Source organism: Saccopteryx bilineata, chromosome 3 (assembly GCF_036850765.1).
Source record: "Saccopteryx bilineata isolate mSacBil1 chromosome 3, mSacBil1_pri_phased_curated, whole genome shotgun sequence".
NCBI classification, from domain to species: Eukaryota; Metazoa; Chordata; class Mammalia; order Chiroptera; family Emballonuridae; genus Saccopteryx; species Saccopteryx bilineata.
Genome location: NC_089492.1, coordinates 259,785,804 through 259,810,212, shown reverse-complemented (window position 1 = coordinate 259,810,212; position 24,409 = coordinate 259,785,804). Strand labels below are relative to the sequence as shown.

At 44.7% G+C, this 24,409-nt stretch overlaps 2 protein-coding genes across 3 annotated transcripts in view; one reads left to right on the top strand and one right to left on the bottom strand.

The window, feature by feature from the left end:
- RIMKLA (ribosomal modification protein rimK like family member A) overlaps positions 1-5,156 on the top strand; it is a 30,944-nt gene extending 25,788 nt beyond the window's left edge. Inside the window, exon 5 of the mRNA XM_066269477.1 lies at positions 946-5,156. Coding sequence (XP_066125574.1) covers positions 946-1,436 — 491 coding nt within the window. The 3' untranslated portion in view covers positions 1,437-5,156. The remainder of the gene's footprint in view (positions 1-945) is intronic.
- A 9,080-nt stretch (positions 5,157-14,236) lies between these two features.
- The window catches only part of ZMYND12 (zinc finger MYND-type containing 12), a 34,870-nt gene continuing 24,697 nt past the window's right edge, over positions 14,237-24,409 (bottom strand). For both annotated transcript variants that reach the window (XM_066269471.1, XM_066269472.1), the window contains 4 exons: positions 23,184-23,306; positions 21,689-21,800; positions 19,594-19,739; positions 14,237-18,948 (listed from right to left, as the gene is read on the bottom strand). In XM_066269471.1, coding sequence (XP_066125568.1) covers positions 18,823-18,948; positions 19,594-19,739; positions 21,689-21,800; positions 23,184-23,306 — 507 coding nt within the window. In that variant the 3' untranslated portion in view covers positions 14,237-18,822. The remainder of the gene's footprint in view (positions 18,949-19,593; positions 19,740-21,688; positions 21,801-23,183; positions 23,307-24,409) is intronic.

Sequence of the window (24,409 nt, the reverse complement as noted above, 5' to 3'; positions counted from 1 at the left end):
TTCCAGTCTTTTTTTCTAGTAATATATTTTTGCATAGTATGGTTATACTGTACAGTCCTTAATCCTACATATTTTCCTATAGGATCACAAACTCTTATGAGTACTATATTATTATAATTTTTAATTTATTTTTTAAAAGTTTTCCATTGATTTGAGAGAGAGAGGAAGAGGAAGGGGAAGATGAGAAGGGGGGAGAAGGGACAGAGAGAGAGAGAAAAGCATCAACTCATTGTTCCACTTTTTTTTGTAATTCAGTGAGAAGAGGGGAGGCAAAGAGACAGACTCCTGCATGTGCCCCAACCAGAATCCATACAGCAAACCCAAATGCTCTACCCATCTAGAGCGTTGCTCCATTGCTCAGCAACCGAGCTCTTCTTAGCGCCTGAGGCAGAAGCCATAGGGCCATCCTCAATGCCCAGGGCCAACTTGCTTCAGTCAAGCCATGTCTACAGGAGAGGAAGAGAGAGAGAGAGAGAGAGAGAAGTGAGAGAGTGAGGGGTGGAGAAGCAAATGGGTACTTCTCCTGTGTGCCCTGACCAACCAACTAGGGCCTCATTGCCCAGCGTACAGACATCTCGGATTCAAAATCCAGTCAGGGTACACAGAAGCAACTATTAGCTTCTCCACCCCTTTCTCCACATCTTCTTCCACAGCCAGTGTTGAGTGTGGCCCTGGGTGCTGAGAATAGCTCCGTTGGAGCACATCAACTGCAGGTCCTGAAAATAGCTCAGTACTGAAGCATCGGCCCCACACGGGTTGCCAGGTGGATTCAGGTCAAGGCTCATGCACGAGTCTTCCTCCCCTCCTGTCATCTAAAAAAAGAAAAGAAAAAAATGCCCTATTCTCTGCCCTTCCTCCGCATTCCCCCCTCTTCTCCTTGACAGGTCGTTTGACTTGTTAGTCAATGTCTGATGTCATGGTTACATCACTGTGCTTTCCCCACAGGTGGTGTGGGTGTCATGTGCCCGCTGACAGAACAAGGCAAGCAGTTGGCTATTCAGGTGTCCAACATCCTGGGCATGGACTTCTGTGGCATCGATCTCCTCATCATGGACGATGGTTCCTTTGTGGTGTGTGAGGCAAATGCCAACGTTGGTTTCCTCGCCTTCGACCAGGCATGCAACTTAGACGTGGGTGGGATCATTGCAGACTATGCCATGTCCTTGCTGCCAAATATGCAGACTGGGAAGATGGCTGTCCTCCCAGGACTCTCTGGTCCCAGGGAGAAGAAAGAGCCAGATGGCTGTGCCTCAGCTCAGGGAGTTGCAGAGAGCATCTACACCATCAACAATGGGTCTACCTCTAGCGAGAGCGAGCCTGAACTAGGAGACGTCCGGGGCTCCTCAACTGGCACAGCAGGGCCCCCGCCCCCCACGCTGCCTGAACCCAGCTACAACATTAACAACAGAATTGCTTCTGAATTAAAACTTAAGTGAATTCCTGCTTTTTTGGGGCAGCATTTAAACCAAATCCTACTGCTTCCCTAGTAGTTTTGAATGAATAAAATCTGGACTAATGTGATTTCATTTGCACAGAAACTAGAAATCCCATCTGGGCACTCAGCATTCTTTCTAATGATGATTTAAGCAAATGGCCTGGTTTTGTGGTTTTTACAAAGACTGATCTAAAAATACCAAGAACAACATCCTGACTGGTCAGTTTGAGATCGAGGTCTGCTGCAAGCACTTGGATATCACAACTGATTTTTAAGGCGCTGACTCTGTGCTGTGCTTCTGACTTTCAGCAGTAGAGCCCATTAACTCAGGCTCCTGGAAACACTGTGCTACAAAGCAACCACCGGGTGGAGGCATGTGCAGAAGAGTTAGAATGTGACTGCTGTTATGTGCTTTTCATTGAGAGAGACAGAGAGAAAGAGAGAGAGAGGTGTGTGTGTTTGTGTGTGTGTGTGTGTGTGTGAGAGAGAGAGATGCTTGGAGAATACACAGTTCAAATACAATTAGAGGATCTATCTCTGCTCCCTATCAATCACCATCTCGACCATATTTGTCTGACTCTCAGGATATGGTGTTCTAAGGAGCTTCCTCAAAAGTATTTTCAATGAAGCACTTTGTTGAAAGTAAAATTGAACGTTCTTCATTCTTCTTCGACTTTACTGGTTGGCAAATGTCCTGCTGTGTAACCGGGGCATTCTACAAATTTCTTTGCCACTCCGAAGTTACAGGCCCTGCTTCAACCATCGCTGGCCCCAGCAGCCTCTTGCACCTTTGCTGCCTTTGGCCTCAGCTGGAAATGCATTTCAATGAGCTGGTGGCCACACACTATTTCTTAAGCGTGCACTAGAACCAAACACCCTGGACTTTGTTTTTAATGGACAGTTTTCAAGTGTCATCCAGTAGCCATTGATTTATATCATGGAAAGTTACTGGAAGATAATTGTTTCCCCCCTCTACTGAAACTTTGTGTACTGCTTAGCTGTAGGAGGTTTTCTTATGAGTTGGTATTGTAGGCCTGTTAGGTAGACACTCCAATCCCTTTGACATTCTAGTCTTATCCAGGTTCCAGAGACCTGTCCTTACCCACTTTTTCAAACTGGGGAGACTCAGGTATCAGGACTTACTCATTGCACATGGGGGGGGGGGTGTATAATGTAGACATGACACCAAGTGCTTTTTGTTTCAATTCTTCGAGCAGGAGATGATGGTCCTTCCCCTGGGAGAAGTCGTGGAAAGGGCGTGTTCCACTTCTGCTATATGGAGTATGACTGACGATGATCAAGGCTACCTTTTTAACCAAATACACCAAACGTATGCACTCAAGAGTTACCATAATCAGGGTTATTCCCTTGGGAAAAACATACTCCTGAGCTGTCATGTTGCAGGTGCCAAGAACACATAGAATTCCTGTTTGGAGTTATCTTTGAAACCGTGCAAAGAAGGAAGGCTCACAAACTTAGAGTCAGGTCTTGTTTTTTTATACCACCCCTCCCAGAGGTAGTCCCAAGCTCCATCACCAATTTTATTTACCACACTTTTCTTGTAATGCTCTTTGGCTGTTAAAAAAAAAATTATTTATCAAAAAATAAACTTACCCTGAAAGGCCAAGACTTAACAACATTGAGGAAGCTTATAGGAGAGTTTCCAAGGAGGTTTCTAGAAATATGATTAAGGTCAGCTTCACTAGACTAAACATAACCTTCCCAAGGTGACTATGAAGGCAGTGACACCCATATAAACTAAACTACTTCTGCTGTTAATATAAAATGTGTATAAGGTCAAACAATTCCATTTTTTCACAACATATTTAAATAGAAATTGGCTTTTAAAATATTGTGGCTAAAATCAGATCTCACCAAGTAACAGTTGTACAATTAGAAAATTCTTAGCACCATGTAATGGAGATGTTACACTACACAGTTGTAGCTTAAATGCAGTCCAACATAGGGTGCATGCCCCTAAACCATAACTTTAGTAATGTGTCTTATACAGTTGAAAATGATACTTAACATAAGTTATGAAAAATGAACCTTTACATAAGTTAAGACATGTATCTTCTGTTTACCACTCAGGATAGGTTTAGAAGGATAGACCTAGGTCTGTTCCCTGGCATTGGCCAGATGTTCTCTATGTAAACATCGGGACCAAGTGATGCCCTTCTGGAAGCTGTATTTATTCATTCTCTGTTTAATATAAGCCCAGTCTTCCCACTTTATCTAAAAGCATGCTTGTGGTCTCTATCCTGAGCTGAGCAGAGCAGCTAGAGAGTGCCTCCACATTTGTGAAAGGGGGCCCATTTTCCAGCTGCTAATGACATCTGTAGTCATTGGCATCATCGCTTGGAAGCTAGCCCTGTCTGGAAGTGGAGAAAGCTGAGTCACAGCTGGATCAGAGCCCCCTCTAGGATTTCCTGCACTGGCTATGGACTCTGTGAGCCCCACTCAGGTGGCTGGGCCACGCCTGTCACAGCTACCCACGAGGCTTGCTGGAAGGAACACAGGACACACATCCAGATCCTGGTTCTGGCTCTCCCCTGGAGCAGGTGATTGAACTTGTACAATTAGGTGGCTTCTGTGCCTCCTTTTCCATTCTTCAGGTAGGGAAGATGCCTGTTGCATTTACCTCTTGGGGGTGCTTTGAGGTTGAAGTGAGTTCATTAATGAAGTTGCATTATGTGGGAGGTAGTGGAAAAAATTTGCCACATCTGGTTTTAGAACAGTTGTTCATCACCCCTCCTCCAAGGGAGTTAAGGAGGGGTGAGTTCTGGGCATTGGCACACTAATCAGTGGGAGGGGCCCTAAGAAAAGGGTGCAGCTTCTGGGAGGCTTGACAACCTGAAAGGAGTAGGGCTCGTGGTGTATTCAAGCAGCCTTCTGGATGTATCATATATAACCTGAAACTCTTGACTCTTGTGTATCAACCAATAGTCTCTCGTATGTAACATAAACTGCAGTGTCTGTATACCAATTTCCCGTTATCTAGTAGTAGCATCTTAAAACTGGTCAAAACTTGAATGCCAATAGCTCAGTCACTCAGAATATATATGATTCTGCTCTTGGGAAACATGTCTATGCTATCTGATTGCTGATGGGTATGGGGTCAGCAGAATGAGGATTTGGGGCTTTAGATCTTTAGGATCTGATAAGCTGTATAAGTGGAGGACAAACTACTAGTGTCACCATTGCAGGCTCATTGCTCCCAGCTAAGAGGGCATTCCATGACAGTTGGGCATGCGGTGATGAGGGCCGGGAAGGAGAAAAGTCTGGTATAGTTTTATGATATTTCAGTGAAAGAAGTAAGAAACTGGGATCATTTGGAATCATAGGGGGAAGGAGGAAGAAATGGCTCTTTTGTGGGTTTTCATGACAGAATCATGAATATGTATTGATAAGAGGTAGGGGGTCTATTGAAATTACTCTGTAAAGATAATAGGACCCATGGGTCCCCATCCACCTCTGTTGAAATGGGACAGACATGCCTCATCCTTTCGTTAAGTCCTGATAGATGCTGGTCTTGAGAATGCTCTGAATGTAAATTGGGGAGACTGAAGCAGCTAGCTGGCCCTTCCAAGGTCGTCTAAGTAATAGCTGACCCTCCCAGAAGTGAATGGGCTGGAACAACCTGTGCGGGAAGCCCAGGGCCACAGCTCTCTGAGGGGTGTTTACAGAGTGAATCTAAAGTCAGTAAAATAGGATACTCCAGCTTAACCTTCTTTTGCACCTGGAGTGAGGTTGCTATCTGCTGCCAGTCTGTGCAGAGGTTTCGGGAAGAGCCCTGACAACAGCACCGTGGTCACCATCCTTGAAGTTAAATAAATGTTCTTAGATCTACCACTTCAGCCTAACAGAAAACCTGGTGCTGTGTTTGATTGCCTCTGAGACTCAGATTGAGATCATGGCTTTTAAATGTTTTTACCTGGAAGACCATCTATCTCAGGAATGTATTGTTTTAACCCTTTCTTAAAACTATATTATACTTCCATTCCAGATCTGTTGGACCCTGCAGCTCTCCCTTCTAAAACTCACACAGCAGAGTATAAAGCATTCCTTCAAGCTTTTCCGTTTCGTTCTCCAGGTGCGGTTCCCGTGCCAACATGAGGCACTACCTGGGCCTGGTGCTGGCATCCTGACCCTGTTTGGTCATTGTGCTCTGCCATTTCCTGTTCACTGAGGCTCTGAGGCAACACTAAGAAAGTCACCTAGCAGGACAGATTTGAGGCCACAGGAATAATAGCATTTTGGAGACCAGTGCAGTCCCATTTTAGAGATGGGGGTCTGAATCCCAGAAGCCAAGGTCACTTAGCAGCAAGGCTGGGGCTGTCTGGCTCCTCATCCCATGCAGCATGCCTCCTGAGGGGGCTCTGTTTCTCCATGGCGTCTTGTATTTGCTGTCCTGGACTCGTCTTCACCCTCTCCTGAGCCTCCGCCATTGATTAGAATGGTGGTGATGACCAGCTGCGAAGGCTTCAGCTCTGGGATGACATTTAGGCGATAGCCCCAAAGGCTTAGATGCGATTTCCGTGGCTCAGCTCAGGGCCTGTGCCTGCCTTAGACCAGCTGAGACCATTGAGCCCCCACCTCACACCATCAGTGATGGGAAGTGAGGGAAGTGGCCCCGCTCAGCTGACTGAAGGCTCCCTCGGCCCTATGTGGCTCACGTTCCCTCAGTGGGAAGCGCTTGGGTTTGTAGAGACCTCTGTGGGCCTTTGCGGAGGCCAAGGGCTTAAGGCTGCAAACTTCTCCACCAGGCACACCTGAGAGGGAATCCTGACTGATTCGCATGTTCCAGTTGCAATCAGCCACGAAGTTCAGTTTCCTGCCACTCCAGCCCCACAGTGCACCCCCCTTGCAGCCTCCTACAAGGTGCACTCTGCATTGTAGCCCATATGTCAGCTGGGGACCTCCTGTCATCTGAGATTCAGAAAAGTCTGATAATTGGGCTTTTGGATCTCTGATTTCTAAGGGATTTACATTTTGGTGGTCAGTGCTGACTCCAGACTTCTGCTACCTCATTTTAAGCAATAGTGGTATCATGTCCCGCTACTGCAGCTGCTGAGACACGAAGCTCAGTCCCCTCCCCATCACACACACCAAGATTCAGATGAGTCGGTGTGTGCGTGTGCACATGTGCCTGTGGGTTTCAATGACATGGGAGGAAGTGGAAGATGTTACAGCAATGCAGACATGGCTCCTCCCGTTCATAAAATGCTCTTCTGATCCACTTCAGAGGAATTCACTCACCTCCCACTCCACATGCTCCCTTTGTGGGATAAACCAAATTCATTTATGTTCTCACATACAGCAGTATAGTTGTTCCTTTTCTTAATTTGATTCCTGCCAACACCCTTCAAGATTTTACTGGCTGCCATGGGTGGCTTATCAAAAGTATTGTATTTTCCTAAACAAAGATAGCTCCCTCCTCGAAAAGAACTTGAGTGCCACCTCTTAGGGTAATAGGCTTTTCCTCCCCCACTACACTAGCCAGTCTTCACACAACCATATTCACTACTAGTGTCAGGGCCATCACACTGTATGGGAGGCAACGTGGACTAATGTAAATGGCGCCAGTTCAAAGCCTGACTCATTAACTAGCAGCTTCTGTGACCTAGGGAAAGTCACTTAGTCTTGCTAAACTTTGGTTTCATCACCGATAAATGTGATCACTTAACCACATGCCTGGCTTTCAGCAGGTTCCTTTCCTCCAGCTTCCTCTGTGAGCCATCAAACAGCCCCTGCCCGTGGATCATGGCTCAGTGCCAAGGGAGAAAAGCCGGCAGACAGCCGCTTTACAGCTGGGAGAAAGATATGCTGGGGAGGGCAGAGAGGGCTGGGAGAGGGCTGGCGGCTGCTCAAGCATGCTGTGGTTTAGGCTTAATGACTGGAAGGTCCCATTCCATCCTTGGAAGATATAGGGGGTGTATTTGGCTTAGAAGAATCCTGGAGGAATAGCTCCCGTCTGACAACTGGGAGGCTGGAAAGCTGATGAGCAGCCTGACCTTGGGTGATTTAGCACCTGGTTTCTTTGGCTCTTCCTATATTAGGTTTGCTGGCTTTGCATCAAATGGAAGGAGGAGGTGCCAGGGACTTGAATTAAATCTGTCAGACAGAGGGTGAGGGGAGCGCAGAAAGCCAGGGGTCTGTGCAGGGAACTCTGATAGTCCAACAGCACCATCTGGACTTGGCAGGGATGACTGCCCTGAGATCAGAGGGAACTAGCCAATAAAGCAGCTGAAATTCTGCTGAGTGGGACTCCCAGAATCTCCTATTATAGAAGGGACTCTGCTTTCCTATAATGGGAGAGCCAGGGCCCCTAATCCCTCTGCAGAACTGATACAGGTCTTGGTGAAGGCAGGACGAGGCTGGAGGCTGGTTCGTTTAGTCCCACTTGAAGGTCCCCAGAATACTAGTGGTGTGCCGGAGCTTATAGCAGCCCAAGAGAGCAGACTGTCAAATTTTCAGGAATTGTGTGAACTGGTTGTTAAACACAGCCATCATTAAAAATTAAATTATAAAAACATACAATTAAATATATTAAAAAATGATTAATAAATACTCAACATTTATCACTTCCCAATTCTAATTATTTTAGTACATTTTACTACCTATGCTCTTGAGGTTGTTGACATCTGTTGTATTTTTATGGTGGAAATACTATATAATGGTGTGCTGTGTGCATCTCTTCCCAGCTCCACCGTTAAGTGATATCACATTGATAGCTTGAATTCAGCCATGGTGAGAGAATTTACCCCACAGAGACAGGCAAATACTGCAACATCAGGTTATTTCCTCTGGAGAGCTGGGTGTTAAACGTTTATTAGCATACCACTGCCACTGGGTGACCGAGAAAGAAATTGATTCACATAAGCATTGAAACGTCCTAGTTCTTGGCAGGCTGCACATTCGATGTATTTCCCCGAAGCAAGTGTCCTGATGTAGTGTGCAAAACTGACTTGAAGTGAAAGAAAAACACTTGAAAACACCCCTTCTCTGTTTGTTTTGTCTTCTGTTTTTCACAGGTCAGAGATCTGGTTAGTTGCTCCCAGACTTATGGAGCGATTTGTGAGGTTCTGTCTCACCTGTGAGTTGCACCTCAACTAAGTAAGTGCTCTCCCTGAAAGGGGACTGCAGTCTTTCCTGCCTAATCAGCAAACTGAAAATGTGCTATAAAAAACCCATATCTTAACTAGGCACCATAAGAGCTCATTTCCAAGTGGTTTATACAGCCATAACAAGGTTAACTTCTCCAACAGGGAAGAAATCATTTATAAATGATTGTTTTTGCTTTTTATTAAAATTATTACTGTGGAACAGAATGCTTTGTTTGCCTTTGTCCCCAAATCTCTGTGTCTTTTGGTAGTTCTTTTAAAATAAGAATCACGTGCTGAATCCGCCTTTTATTATATTCATATCATAAAATGAAGAAAAAGCTTCATAGCAACTTCATCCTATTCACTTGCACACCAGCTGCATTCTGAAAAACCATAATTTTCCTTTCAAACACAGAGTGCTGTCTGAATTGTAATACTGCCAACTCTCAACTGTCAAGACGATGGAGGAAAATCCTAATGCAGATGGTATGAACTTGTCACGGGCCTGCTCAGCATGCTCTCCTGGACTGACAAGTGAATTAAGATTCAAATAGCAAGAGCTGAAAACCATTAAAAATGGCTGCACAGTGCCTAGTCAAGGCACATATGGGAGTTGATGATTTCTGCTCCTCCCCCTTCTCTCTCTCTGTCTCCTCTCTCTAAAATGAATAAATAAAATCTTAAAAAAAATTTTTTTTTAATGGCTGCACGGTGCAGTAAGGACCCCAGGGGACTGAGAGAATCTGTGTACCCACCTGAAGAACTCTGACAGGTCCTACCGAGCTGTGAGGACTTGTATTTGCATGGCATTTCAAAAGGTGTCCTGGGAGAAACAGTGATAAGACCTGTAGGAACTAACTATGTTCAGCATAGGTCTGAAACTCTTGAATTAAGGCTGTTCATCAACTTGTGAGGGTAAGGAGCCCAACCTGAGTTCAGAGTCACAGGGATAATGTTTGTTGCAGCCCAAAGTGATTTTGGGTATGCTACTGTGTCCTACCATTAATACTGTCCTTCAGCCAAATATTGGGGGATATGACCTATATTCCTTTTTTGTTTTATATGAAAATCTTCAAACTAAAGTAGAAAGAATAGTTTCATAAATTCCCCAGATTTTAAGCCCTGGCCGGTTGGCTCAGCGGTAGAGCGTCGGCCTAGCGTGCGGAGGACCCGGGTTCGATTCCTGGCCAGGGCACACAGGAGAAGCGCCCATTTGTTTCTCCACTCCTCCGCCACGCTTTCCTCTCTGTCTCTCTCTTCCCCTCCCGCAGCCAAGGCTCCATTGGAGCAAAGATGGCCCGGGCGCTGGGGATGGCTCTGTGGCCTCTGCCTCAGGCGCTAGAGTGGCTCTGGTCGCAACATGGCGACGCCCAGGATGGGCAGAGCATCGCCCCCTGGTGGGCAGAGCGTTGCCCCATGGTGGGCGTGCCAGGTGGATCCCGGTCGGGCACATGCGGGAGTCTGTCTGACTGTCTCTCCCTGTTTCCAGCTTCAGAAAAATGAAAAGAAAAAAAAATTCCCCAGATTTTAAGATTACCGAAAACTTCTATTTTTAAATCATGTATTTCTTTTTCTTAAGCATTTTAAAGCATGTCTTTTCTCTGTGTATTTAGCGTGTATCTTTTTTAAAGAAGATTTTTCTTTTTTCTTTAGTGAGCAAGTGAGAAGAGAGAGAGACAGAGACAGGAAGGGAGAGAAACAGGGAGAGAGATGAGAAGTATCAACTCGTAGTTGAGGCACTTTAGTTGTTCATTGATTGCTTCTTATACGTGCCTTGACCCAGGGGCTCCAACTGAGCCAGTGAGCCCTTGCTCAAGCCAGCAACCTTTGGGCCCAAGCCAATGACCATGGGATCATGTTGATGATCCCACGCTTAAGTCAGTGACCCCGTGGCTCTGGCCAGCAGCAACCTTGCACTCAAGCTGGTGAGCCTACTCTCAAGCCAACAACCTCAGGGTTTCAAACTCGGCATCTCAGGTTGATGCTCTAACCACTGCACCACCACCGGCCAGGCGAAGAGAACATTTTTTTAAGCTTTTACCACAGATAAAAAAATAAACAATAATGCCTTGATACCCCCTAATTACCAGCCCATATTCAAAGTCCCCCTGTTGTCTCAAAAAGGGCTGCATTTAGCTGCACTGTAGACCAATGTAATATGTGGCAAGACAGGAGGTACTTTGAAAGGAATGGTGATTGTTTCCCCACCGTCCTGACTGTGGCTTTGGCAGAGATCGTGCTGAAGGTGCACCAGGGGAGATATCCTTAGGCTGGCTGCTGACACCTTCCCAGCTTGTTGGATCTTGGAATTTCCTTCCCTCAAGGAATAAGCCTGTAAAACCTACCTTTCTGTTTTCTGACCTCCCCTGGTCTTCCTCTGGGACTATCACAGCTTCCATGCTGCTGTCACACAGGTCCCCACACCACTGCTTTCCCTGCAGCTCTATCTTTCACTGCTGGGATTTCCTAAATCAGGGAACAGGCTTCTCCCAAGACAACCGTTCTCCCATCAGTGAGTCACAGTGAGTGTGACTACCATGCCCTCAGTGAGTCACAGCTCTTTGAATCTCCCAAAGGGCCTTGGCTTCTTCATTTGTTAGAAAACTTTGGCTGAATTCTTCCTGAGGTAAGTCAGGGGACATTTGAGGAGCAGCACGTAGTGTCACATCTAAAGGCACTCCTCTCACTAAAGGGACATGGCCACCGCACCGCATTGCACTGCTTGCTCAGGGATTTCTTTTGCTATAACAAACACTATTAAGAATAAAATCTGAAGAAGGTCTGTATTTTATTGTCTGATAGTATCATATCAATGTTAATCTCCTGATTTTGATGATTATATTTATGAGACTATAGAAGAGGGTGTCCTTGTTTTTAGAAAATACATATTAAATATTGAGGGATAAAGGGGCCAAAGCATCTGGGACTTACTTACAACTGGTTCATATTACGGGGTATTTATATAGAGAAAATGATAAAGCAAGTGTAGTAAAAAATGTTAACATTTGGGGACTCTGGGTGAAAGGTATGGGGAAATTCTTTGTTTAAATAGTCTGAATAAATCTGAAATTATGTCAGCCTCCTCTGCTGGATTCACCTCTTCTCCATTAAACGTTTGGGTTCAAGGTATTTCCTTAGGTTTTTTTTTCTCCCCTCTTCCCCAGGTCACCTTTTCCACTCCATGGTATTAGTTACCATGTACATGATACTCTCAAATTAATCTTTCAAACTCAAGCTTCTTTTCTTAATGTCAGATTGCGTGTCCACTTGCCTACCTTTTCTTCTCTTCTCAAATGTCTCATAAATATCTCAAACTCTCCACACCACAATCTGAATTCCCATTCTTTGCCCTCTCCTGCTGCTCACTCCTCCTCCGGGGCCTCTTCACCTGCGTGCACAAGGCCAGCCACTTGCTCAAACCAGAGAGAGAAAAGATTCCAGTAGTCATTTTAGGCTTCCATCTTCCTCACTCTCCACATTCAATTTTAAAACTATTAATGATTTTTTTTTATCAAAAACTTATTTCTCTTTGTTCATGAACATGTTAGAAGATCTATAATCCTTACAAAGGCTGGCAAGCAAGGGACAATATTTATAAAATATAATCTTGGTTTTATATCCTGGTCTTAAATGTAAACTTGCTTATATGCTTTTAAGATATGCTGCTGTTTAAGTATTTATTAACTATTGAAACTGTGTGTGTGTGTGTGTGTGTGTGTGTGTGAGAGAGAGAGAGAGAGAGAGAGAGAGAGAGAGAGAAAATTTATCTCCATCACATAGTCATCAATTTTGATTACTATTAGGAAAGATGTACTTTTTCTATCAAATAAAATGATGACATGGTCTGTCATTTAAGTAATGCTTCATTATCTTTTTTTTTTTTTTTTTTTTTTTTGGTATTTTTCTGAAGTTGGAAATGAGGAGGCAGTCAGATAGACTCCCGCATGTGCCTGACTGGGATCCACCCGGCATGCCCACCAGGGGGCGATGCTCTGCCCATCCAGGGTGTCGCTCTGCTGCAATCAGAGCCACTCTAGCACCTGAGGCAGAGGCCACAGAGCCATCCTCAGCGCCTGGGCCATCTTTGCTCCAATGGAGCCTTGGCTGCAGGAGGGGAAGAGAGAGACAGAGAGAAAGGAGAGGGGGAGGGGTGGAGAAGCAAATGGGCGCTTCTCCTGTGTGCCCTGGCCAGGAGTCGAACCCAGGACTCCCGCACGCCAGGTCGACGCTCTACCACTGAGCCAACCAGCCAGGGCCCATTATCTTTTTTGAAGCATTTACTTTACCAAATGTTTGTTTTGTGTGACCTGTTGTTCTTGAGAGATGTCATACTCCATAGAGCCAATCTATATGAATATGGTGATACCTCACCTGCATGCTGTCTATCTGTACTGGGACCTACTGGAGGTAGAGCAGTTTGGTTCTCATTTTGGTCATCTGAGGACCTATTGCCCTGCACAGGTGCCATAGCTATGCAGTGATAACATGTTACACAGTGGGAATGCAGAAGAACTACCCAAAGTGAATTTTTGTTAGAGAAAAGGTTCATAGACAACATGATATAACTTGTAACAGCACATAAGTACTTGAAAAAAAATTAGCAGGCCTTTCAAAGATGATCCTTTAGCTTCACATAGGCAAATTCTGCTGAAGATGCTTAGGAAAGTTGTGATTACCCAGTGGGAAGATAAGAGACGTTGTTATTGACACAGAATTCCTGGTTCTCTTCAATCTGTGTATACCTTTTGTGGTCAAGTAAATCACATTTAATAGAGATCTTCAGAATTGAGATGATGTCCTGCATCACTGCATAATGTATGAAAATGAAATACACTTTCATTAAAGAGTCAAAAAATGAGGACAAAATAAAACATTTTTAGATTAATGAAAGAAAGAAAATCTGGGAATTTGCTATCAGCAAACCCTCAATGTAGGAAATACCAAAGGATTCACGTATTAGTAATATAAGCCCAGATAGAAGGCATGAAAAACAAGAAAGAATATGACCACTTTATAAAATAATAATTATGACTTGTGGGTTTAAGATGTATTTGAAACAAATAACCATAATAATATGTAAGTTAGGGGGAAGCAAATGGAGTTAAAAAGTTTAAAAGATCTTGTAGGTCAAGGATAAAGGTAAATATCCTGAATAACTTCAGACTTTGATAAGTTAGAAATGAATATTTGAATTTCTGGGGTAATCACCAAAATAATAGAAATATGATATATGTTATAAACTAGCAGACAAGGGGGAAAATGGAATGAAAAAAAAAAACCCATACAATCAATCCAAAGAAAAAAATTACAGCTATTTGGTGGGGGCAGGTGGAGGTGGGCAGAGGGGGGACAGATGGGGATGCAAAGAGACGTGACTTTGGGCAATGGGTACAGAATGCAGTATGGAGATGATGTTTTGTTGAGTTGTACACTTGAAACCCATATGGTTTTGCAAATCAATATCACCCCAAGAAACTCAATTAAAAAAAATAAAATCATGACTTAAAACTTAAGGAAATAAATAAATAAATAGAGAAAAATTACAGCTACAAAAATATCAAATTATATCATTTTTTATAAAAGATACATCCAAAACATAAGAATAAAGATTGTTTGAAAGTAAAAGATTACAAGAAGAGGTCTCAGATGTTGAGTAGGGGAAACAAAAGCCTCTGTAGGCATGTTGAGTAAAGAGATTTATTTAATACAGGAATGAAAGGCTTACACAGTCTTTGAAATGGCTGGGTGATAAAGATCAGAGAGCAAAAGTCAGCAGGCTGCTTTTACAGAAAATCTGCTTTCAAGAAAGCAACAGTGGGTGAGTCTCAGGAAGATTAATGGCGGCTCCTCATCCAGCTCCAGATTTTGTGCACTTGGCTGAATTTCATCCAGAATCCTAAAAGAGAAGAGATACTGGAGCCTGTAGTTCCTAGCTTCCCCTATGAAGCCGAGGTAAATGCTGAAGCCGAGGTAAGTGATGATGCCTGACTGATCAAGCCATCCAACCAAAAGGAAACAGGTGTAGCTATGTCACTCTGAAACCTAAATTAGACTCTAAGGTCAAAAGCATTGTTAGAGACAAAGAGAAGCATTTTATTACATAAAACATAAAGATGTTAGCCATGGCTGGGTAGTGCAGTTGGTTAGAGCATTGTCCTGATACACCAAGGTAGTGGGTTTGATCTGCAGTCGGGGCACATATAAGAATCAACCAATGCATGCATAAATAATATAAAGATCTAATTCTTGATATTTAATTAGTAAAATATAATATTTGGATTTTTACTTTCCTAATAAAACAAAGCCTAAAAATATTTAAAGCAAAAACTGACAGAACTAGGAGAAATAGGTCTATCCACAATCACATTGAATGAATTTTATATGCCTCTCTCAGATTTAAACAAAAATAAATTAGCAAGGATATGCAAAATTTGACAATACAAACAAGTTTGACCTAATGGACAAGACACATACAGGACACTGTGCCCAGTAACTCCTTCTTTTCTAGCCCACACAGATCATTTACAAATATTGACCATATCCTCAACCTTAAAGCAAATTTCAACCAACTTATAAAAGTAAAAATTGTACACAGCATATTTTATGACCTCAATAAAATTAAGTTAGAAACCAACAGTAAAGAAGTAAAGCCACCTTCTTTTAGAAATTAAAAATCATATCTCTAAATGACTCATGAGTCATAAAAAAGTTAAGACATGTTTAGAACAAAATGACAAAATGCTGCAGTTTAAAATACGTGGGATCAACTAAAGCAGTAGTTAGAGGAGAACTTATAGCCTATATGCAAGCATTAGAAAAGAAGAAAGACTGAAAATTAAATTAGTAAGACATGATGAAGAGGAAAATCATTTAATAGAAATAACAAATTTAAACAATTTTATTTTTAGTGAGAGAGAGAGACAGAGAGAGGGACAGACAAGAACAGACCGGAAGGGAGAAAGATGAGAAGCATTAACTTGTTGCAGCACCTTAGTTATTCATTGATTGCTTTCTTTTTTTTTTTTTTTTTTTTTTTTTTTTATTTTTTACAGAGACAGAGAGTGAGTCAGAGAGAGGGATAGACAGGGACAGACAGACAGACAGGAACGGAGAGAGATGAGAAGCATCAATCATCAGTTTTTCATTGCGCGTCGCAACACCTTAGTTGTTCATTGATTGCTCTCCCATATGTGCCTTGACCGCGGCCTTCAGCAGACCAAGTAACCCCTTGCTGGAGCCAGTGACCTTGGGTTCAAGCTGGTGGGCTTTTCCTCAAACCAGATGAGCCTGCACTCAAGCTGGTGACCACGGGGTCTCGAACCTGGGTCCTCCGCATCCCAGTCCGACGCTCTATCCACTGCGCCACCACCTGGTCAGGCTTGATTGCTTTCTTATACGTGTTTTGCCTGGGGTGAAGGTTGGAGAGGAGGGTGCTCCAGCTAAGCCTGTGACCCCTTGCTCAAGCCAGCAACCGTGGGTTCAAGCCAGCGGCCATGGGGTCATGCCTATGATCCCACACTCAAGCCGGCAACCCTGCACTCAAGCTGTGAGCCCACGCTCAAGCCAGATGAGCAGATGAGCCTGCTGGTGACCTTGGGGTTTCGAACCTGGGTCCTCACCCCAGATTGACGCTTTATCCATTGCACCACTGCCTGGTCAGGCTAAACAATAATTTTATCAATTTACTCAGTTGGGGAAGGATTTATGAATAAGAATTCAGGGGAAGAGAGAACAGAGACTAGATAATGTCAAGGGGAAAGAGAAAGGGGCAATGAATATGGTAGAGGAGAGAACTAGAGTTTAATGAAATAGACTTTAAAGGACTTTTTTGGAAAAAGGAAGTTCTGATATATATTTTTTTAATTATCTGCTAAGAGTTGTTGATCCTCCTCCTCAACCTCCAATCCCAAATCTTCACTGAACACCTATTTTAATGAGCTAATTCATATTTGAGGTTAGAGGGTAAGAATAAAGAGGGATTATATCTCTAAAGAGATTAAAAAAAAAACCCACAAGATGAGCAGTGGAGAGTGAAAACACAATTGAAACTGAAAACCGGAGTGAGAGATGGCTAGTAGAAGAGTCAGGCCCTGGGACTTCATAGGCAACCTGGATGTTGGGCAGATAATTAATTTATGCTCACCTCATTAAAGATGGCCACTGCCCACCTGGGGTGGCTGATTGCCTTTCTTGCTTTGGAAGGGGCTTGTTATGCTAATGTGTGTTGGGGGAGGGACTTTCGATCCGAAAAGTTTTAAAAGGAGGAGCTAGGAGGCCATTTTGGGAGAGAGTGACCACTTCTTGTAGAGAGGAGGAGCCCATATTGTAGCAGTGCAGGGAGGCCACGTGGAGGAGGCAGCCAAAACGGCAGAATGGTGAAGGAGAAGCCAGTTTGTGCAGAAGAAGGAGATGGGGAACAGAGGTGAATAAGACTGGTGAGGTGGAAGACTTTTATTCTAGAAAAACTCAGATGAGTCAGTGGCTTTGGGAGCCCTGAATGGAAAGGGAAGTGTTTTCTCGCTGTGTGTTTTTACTGTTTTGCTAAGTGCAAGTCTAGAATAAAGAAAATGGACCACCAGTTTTTGGTTCCGCAGTTTCTTTTTTTTTTCTTTTTTTCTTTTTTTTTTGTATTTTTCTAAAGTTGGAAACGGGAGGCAGTCAGACTCCCACATGCACCTCACCGGGATCCACCCGGCATGCCCACCAGGGGGCGATGTTCTGCCCATCTAGGGCGTTGCTCTGTTGCAACCAGAGCCATTCCAGCGCCTGAGGCAGAGGCCATAGAGCCACCCCAGCGCTGGGCCAACTTTGCTCCAATGGAGCCTTGGCTGAAGGAGGGGAGGAGAGAGACAGAGAGGAAGAAGAGGGGGAGGGGTGGAGAAGCAGATGGCACTTCTCCTGTGTGCCCTGGCCGGGAATCGAACCCGGGACTCCTGAATGCCAGGCCGACGCTCTACCACTGAGCCAACCGGCCAGGGCTGGTTCCGCAGTTTCTTTACCATCGGTCCGAATCAAACCTAAACCTGCATTGGCCAGGTGACTTTGATGGTGGCCGCAGCTACTGGCTTTACACTAGAGAAGCACAAGAATGCCCAAAGTTATGGAATGGGTTCCGGGCAGATTTTACCTAGACCTGAAGAGGTACAGTGGCCTATCTGACCTATTTTTATTATGTATCTGAGTGAGTTAATTTACAGGAGAAATATAAAACTCTCCAACAGTTTCATGGCTTGCATATCCTCTTCTTGGGTTCACATCTACCCAGGAAGCAAAGTATGCTAATGGGCGGGCTGTTTGGCAAGTCTGGACCTAAAAACAAAGATATGCTAAGTGATCACAGTCATCCAGGGGACAAGCTGATACAGCCATGGCCACATGTAAGGCATTTTACAACAATTATGAATGACGTTATGGGGGACATCAAGGTCACCAAGCTATTAAGTGAGAGCTGGGATTTCAACTCGGGCTCATCTGACTCTAAGGCCTGCACTCTGTCTTCATCATCACACGGCCCTTTCAGAGTGCTTCTCACCTAGCTGGCTTCTGTCTGCTTCAAATCATTGTCTAGGAAGAGGAAGACACCATCCTGGAATGGAAACTCAGCCAGTCTGTACTGGGGCTCCTTGCAAGGCCTGGGGGCCTTCTCTGTCAAAGACCTATGACTTGTGTCTGCATTCTACTTTTTGTTTCCTATATATGACATGTCTATTTGTTCCTCTATTGCTCCTTCACTGACTTCTTTTGCATTAAGTGGGTCTTTTCTAGTATATTTTAATTCCTTTGCTGATTTAAAACTATTTTTAGAGTAATTTTCTTAGTGATTGCTCTAGGAATTTTAATCCAAACTACCTCATATTAATGCTAACTTAATTCCAATACAACAGGGAAACTTTGCTCCAATATAGCTTATTCCCTACCCTCTTTTCTGGCAAAGATCTATGGAGCATGCATCACTGGGAGACTTCTGGGAAAACTGATAAACTATTTTCAGTTTAATTACAAATACCATATTAGTGAGCTGATAGCACATTACTCAAAGTTTTGCAAAGTCATGATAAACCAAGTACAAAAATCATGATGAACAAGTTTTACTGATTTCTGTGCCTAAAGCCCTACATTCCCTCACACTCTGTGCAAGAACAAGAACACAGTGTGTGAAGTCAAGAGGAAGATGGTGGGAACGTCAGAATCCTTAGCACCTTAAAGCAGTGGTGCAAGGCTGGACTGTATCAGATGCTCCACAGTCTCCTGAATAGGCCCCGACACTGAACACATGGGTCACTAAGTCAGGGACTGAGCTTCTTCAGCTGAGATGAGACTTAGTAATTCTTGAATGGTGTTTTCTTCATGGACACCGAGCTGCTGTTCTTTGACTAGATTGAAGGCTTTTGTGGCATATTTTTGTGCCTAGAAAAGAATTGCAGTGACAAAAGGAAGTTGTGAAAAGCATTACACTGGGAAGCCCCATCTGCGCTCAATCCCAGAAACGTAGCAAAGGACCCATCAGCTTCACACACCAGCCACTGAGCTCTTGTTGGAAACTTGTGAACACACACTGCATCCTTAGAACTAGCCACATGTGTACTGGGTAGGACAGGGGACACCAGAAAAAGCCACCCGGCTTGCCAAACTAGGTATACCTTCTTAGTAAAGTGACATCTTTGTAGGATCTTCATTAGGGCCCTTTGAACCAACCCTGGGAGGCAGAGAGATGGGTGCCACAGTAAGCTGCTATCCTCACGGTTCAGGGGGTCACCAGCTGAGTGGAGTTAAAGGACTCCCCAGAGCCTCCTGCCCTGCAGGCTTCCTAGCACTGCCCCAGCCTCAGTTTACCTATGCAACCCTGGGAAGGAACCTTGAAGGGAGAAAACAACCCACTTCCCATTATGCAGGCTGGACTCAACAAATGAGACATATGAGCATCTGAACTTCTCTGGAGTGAGGGCTTACTCTTACGGCAAAAGCTAATGCACCTGGGCAGTGCATAGCTGGATCCAGCTAGAGGAATTGCTACCTCCGTTTCAGACATGTTGCTTTTCTAGGGAAACTTGCCTTTGAAGAATTCATCATCAGGTAGTAAAGCATGACCAGGATTTTCAGAACAAAGACAGTTTTTTGAGGAGCTTTGTCAGATGTCAATTCTCGGATGTTTAAGATTGAAGTCAGGATCCGAATGGCTTCTGCCTCCTGGGCTTCATCTGCAATGGAAGGGAAGGAAAGAAGAAACAGGTGCTGGGGGGCAGCTGGGTCTGGCCAGATGGATAAGCACTGAGCTGTGAGGGCACCTGGCCCCCGGAAGCCTCCGCACAGGGACATGGTGGAGGCAGCACAAACCACGGCCGGTTGTTCTCCTGGAGGACTGTCGCCACATGCACAGCAGGGCACTGCACAGATTCCCGCAGCTCCCCAGCTCTGCCTAGTGTGTCACTATCAGAGTAACCCGAAAAAATGCTCAGTCCTAATGTGGCTAGGGTTTCTCTTTCAGAGTCATGCATTAGATCTTTTAGGCTCCCAAATATAGAGGATTTGTCACAGTGGGATTCCTTAGGCCCAGCTCAGCTTCCACTCTATAGCAAGAGAGGGCAGCAGGGCTTCTTGTGGCTGCAGCATCTGACTTCTCCCCCAAATCCAAGACGCTTGAGCAATAGCCTTTCTGCTTTCCCTGGGGTGGCTGTTTGCAACTTCCCCCATCAGCTTTTGGTTCTACTTTATACATCATTTATTGACTTATTATGACTTATTATGGGCCAGACACTTAAAAGCACTTTTTAAAAGTATAGCAAGTCCAGAATAACATTGTTTTGTTCAACATCATTTCATTATAACATTGATAAGGGAAAAAAAATCGATTCCCGGTCAGAGCCACTCTCTCCACGACCACGAAAGGACGTGGAGTTGGCACACCCTTCCCATGTCCACGTGGGTTTTCTCCTGGTTCTCAGCTTTCCTCTCACATCCCAAAGATGTGCACATTAGGTGACGGCTGTGTCTAACGTGCCCCAGTGCGAGTGTGGGTGTATGTGGCCCTGCAGGGAAAGGGCGTCCTGTCCGCGGCAGGTGCCCCCCTGGTGCTCTGAGCTGCTAGGACAGGCTCCAGTCACCTGCGACCTTCAAATGGAATACGCAGGTTGGAAAAGAATTGTCAGGCTTATTTTTAATCTTTCTTAAGTGTGTCTATAGTTCACATTTATTTCAGAGTTTAATATTAGAAGTGTTTTGGGTCTTTATTTAGGAGTTTGTTGACATTTTTGTAATCAGAAATATGAGGTAGGAACTTCACTCGTTTGCACCGATTAGCTGATGGTAAAACCTGTTTTGTTATACATGATTTTGCCGAAAGTCAGTTTCCAAGAACCTATCAAAGACATTGAGTGAGAACTTACTGTGCTAAGCTTACAGAAAAAGACAGAAGGAATATTGTTAAGGTTGGCTATCTTGGATAGCTATGATTTCCAAGTTTTCTGCTTCATAAGAGAAAGCTCAATAAAGTTACTAATTTATTAAACCTTAACTCAAAAATTCTCCTGTAAGAAGTCTTCCCTCTTCAAAACACCATCCTCACCTTTTTGTTCTGGGGCTTGGCTTGTAATATTACTTGTCCTCCAGGTTTTCTTTTGGTATTTCCAGTAGGCTCTGTCTCACCAACTACACTGTCAATCTTTCTTAGCCCAGACTGGAGCCTCTGTCTCTCTGTCACCTCGGTGGGAGCGACACTGTGCAGCACTACTCGGCCCTCAGCCCTGGGCTGAGCCCGGGGATGGTGAGATGAACCAGACTCAGTGCTGCTGCTGAAAAGCTCACTGTCCAGTCAGGGGGGAGGACAAGGTGCCGGGGCCACTAGTCGTGTGACGTCTGCGCTGAGTCTGCCTTGGAGGGATGACACGTGAGAGACGGATGCTCTGCGGTAATCACAGTCGGCTCTGGCGGGGTCTTTTTCCCTCAAATTTGTCCACTGAAAGGCTTTGTGTGATGCTAGGTATGTGAATTATGGTAAAATTCCTTCGATTCTCTGCCTCAGTTTCCCCATAATCAAGATGGGGGAGATGGCATACGCCCTATGACAGGCACAGCAGCCCCGCCCCTCGGGACGAGACTGTGGACTGAGAGGAAGTGTCTGCTCCGCTTCCCAGGAAGGACTGCCACTCACCCAAGCCAGTATCGGTCTCGAATTGTTTGCCCAGTAAATCTCTTTGCTGGATGCGAGCCTCTGAGAGGACTTGATAGCGATTATTCAGATATTTATTCCAGATCTCAGAGACCTGTTGGGAAATAAGATGCAATCAGATAGGCTGGCCAGATCTGAGCTGTTGGACCAGCCCGCTGGAAGGGCAGCACCTCCCGCCAGGGTTCCTGAAAGTCTGCAGACTCCCTCTCTCATTGAGTCTGGGGAAGGAGGGGTGGAAACCTCAGGAGCCCAAACGGGCCTGGCCACAGTGAATGTGACAAGTGTTGGGCTGCAAAGGGGATGTGGCTGATCTGGGGACAGCCCTGGTAGGCTGCAATAACAGTGGCTACCATTGTTGAACACATACAACTAATCTTTTTCCATCCTCACAACACCAGTTGAGGTCATAGTCTTACGATTCCCATTTTACAGAGAAATGAACAGCAGCTCAGAGATGGTCACATCGCACTTGACTTTTGGAAAGAGCCGCTTTGTGGCAGAGCCAGGAGTTAAAGTCAAGTCTGCCTGGCTTTGGGGCTCATTTCTTTTCAGCTACACACCACCTCTTCCTCACTGATGGGCCTAAAATATGAATAAACACTCGCAGCATGAGAGCCTATATCATACACAGAAATGTTTGCTTGCTAAGTGAGGTGTCACTCTATGACCATAACCAACACTTTAACATACTAGAAACAGGTTAAAATCTTTCACATGCAAAGTGAAAGAAATTTCAAAGTGCACTCATATTTTTGAATCCCTTCATATGACCTTTTAGCAATCATTTTCTCTTATAAACCTCATCTCCTCTAATCACATACCTCAACATGCCCACATGATCTTGCTCCCATGGGTATGACAGAATATATGGCAATCTACTGGGAGGGATTTGGTTCTTACTGACCCATCACTTATTATTTGTTAATCGTCCTATGGATTCTAAGGACCAATCTATTGATAAACTTGGGTGAGTCACTTTATCTCTCTGTGTTTCAAATCTTTCATTTATTTATTTATTTATTTATTTATTTTGTATTTTTCTGAAGTTGGAAACGGGGAGGCAGTCAGACAGACTCCCGCATGCACCCAACCGGGATCCACCCGGCATGCCCACCAGGGGGCGATGCTCTGCCCATCTGGGCCGCTGCTCTGTTGCATCCAGAGCCATTCTATCACCTGAGATGGAGGCCATAGAGCCATCCTCAGTGCCTGGGCCAACTTTTGCTCCAATGGAGCTTTGGCTGCGGGAGGGGAAGAGAGAGACAAAGAGGAAGGAGAGGGGGAGGGGTGGAGAAGCAGATGGGCGCTTCTCCTGTGTGCCCTGGCTGGGAATCGAACCTAGGACTCCTGCACGCCAGGCCAATGCTCTACCACTGAGCCAACCGGCCAGGGCCTAATCTTTCATAAATGATCTAATCCCAGTTGTAAGATACAAGGCCTAAGGGTCAATGCTCAGCTCCCACACTCCACAGCTCACCTTGGTGTACAGTGTGTCCGCCAGGTCCAGCTTATTAAGGCCATAGAAAATATTAGCCAAGTGAAAGTAGCCTCCTGAGGTCCTGATGTCCTCTGTTCCAAATGCACAACTGGCAAAATAAATCTATAGCAGAAGGAAGAGATGAGTGTTTGAATTCTCTTTGCAAACCATACATTTAAAAAATATATATATATACACACACACACACATACACACACACACACTTGTATCCAGGCTATATAAAAAACTTTTACAAGAGCCCAATTAAAAATGGGCAAAGGGGCCCTGGCCGGTTGGCTCAGTGGTAGAGCGTCGGCCTGGCGTGTAGGAGTCCCTGGTTTGATTCCCGTCTAGGGCACACAGGAGAAGTGCCCATCTGCTTCTCCACCCCTCCCTCTCTCCTTCCTCTCTGTCTCTCTCTTCCCTCCCACAGCCGAGGCTCCATTGGAGCAGAGTTGGCCCAGGCGCTGAGGATGGCTCTGTGGCCTCTGCCTCAGGTGCTAGGATGGCTCTGGATGCAACAAAGCGACGCCCCAGATGGGCAGAGAATCGCCCCCTGGTGGGCATGCCGGGTGGATCCCGGTCAGGCGCATGCGGGAGTCTGTCTGATTGCCTCCCCATTTCCAGCTTCGAAAAAATGCAAAAAAAAAAAAAAAGGAAAAAGGAAAAAAAAATGGGCAAAGGATCTGAATAGATGTCTCTAAGAACATATACCAATGGCTAATAAACACAAGAAATGATGTTCAACGTTTTTAGTCATTAACAATATGCAAAATAAAACCACAACAGGATACTACAGTGTGTTCATAAAGTCACGATGCATTTTTGACCGGTCACAGGAAAGCAACAAAAGACAATAGAAATGTGAAATCTGCACCAAATAAAATGAAAACCCTCCCAGTTTCTGTAGGATGATGTGGTAGCATGTGCTCATGCGTAGATGATGACGTAACACCGTGTATACAGCAGAGCAGCCCACAGCCATGCCAGTCGAGATGTGGATGGTACAGAGGAAAGTTCAGTGTGTTCTGTGGCTTGCTAAATTCGAATCCGTGACCAAAGTGCAACGTGAATATCAGCACATTTATAATGAAGTGCCACCACATAGGAATAAGATTACTCAATGGAATAAGCAGTTGAAGGAAATCGGCAGTTTGGTGGAGAAACCCATTCTGGTAGGCCATCAATCAGTGAAGAGTCTGTAGAGGCTATACGGGATAGCTACC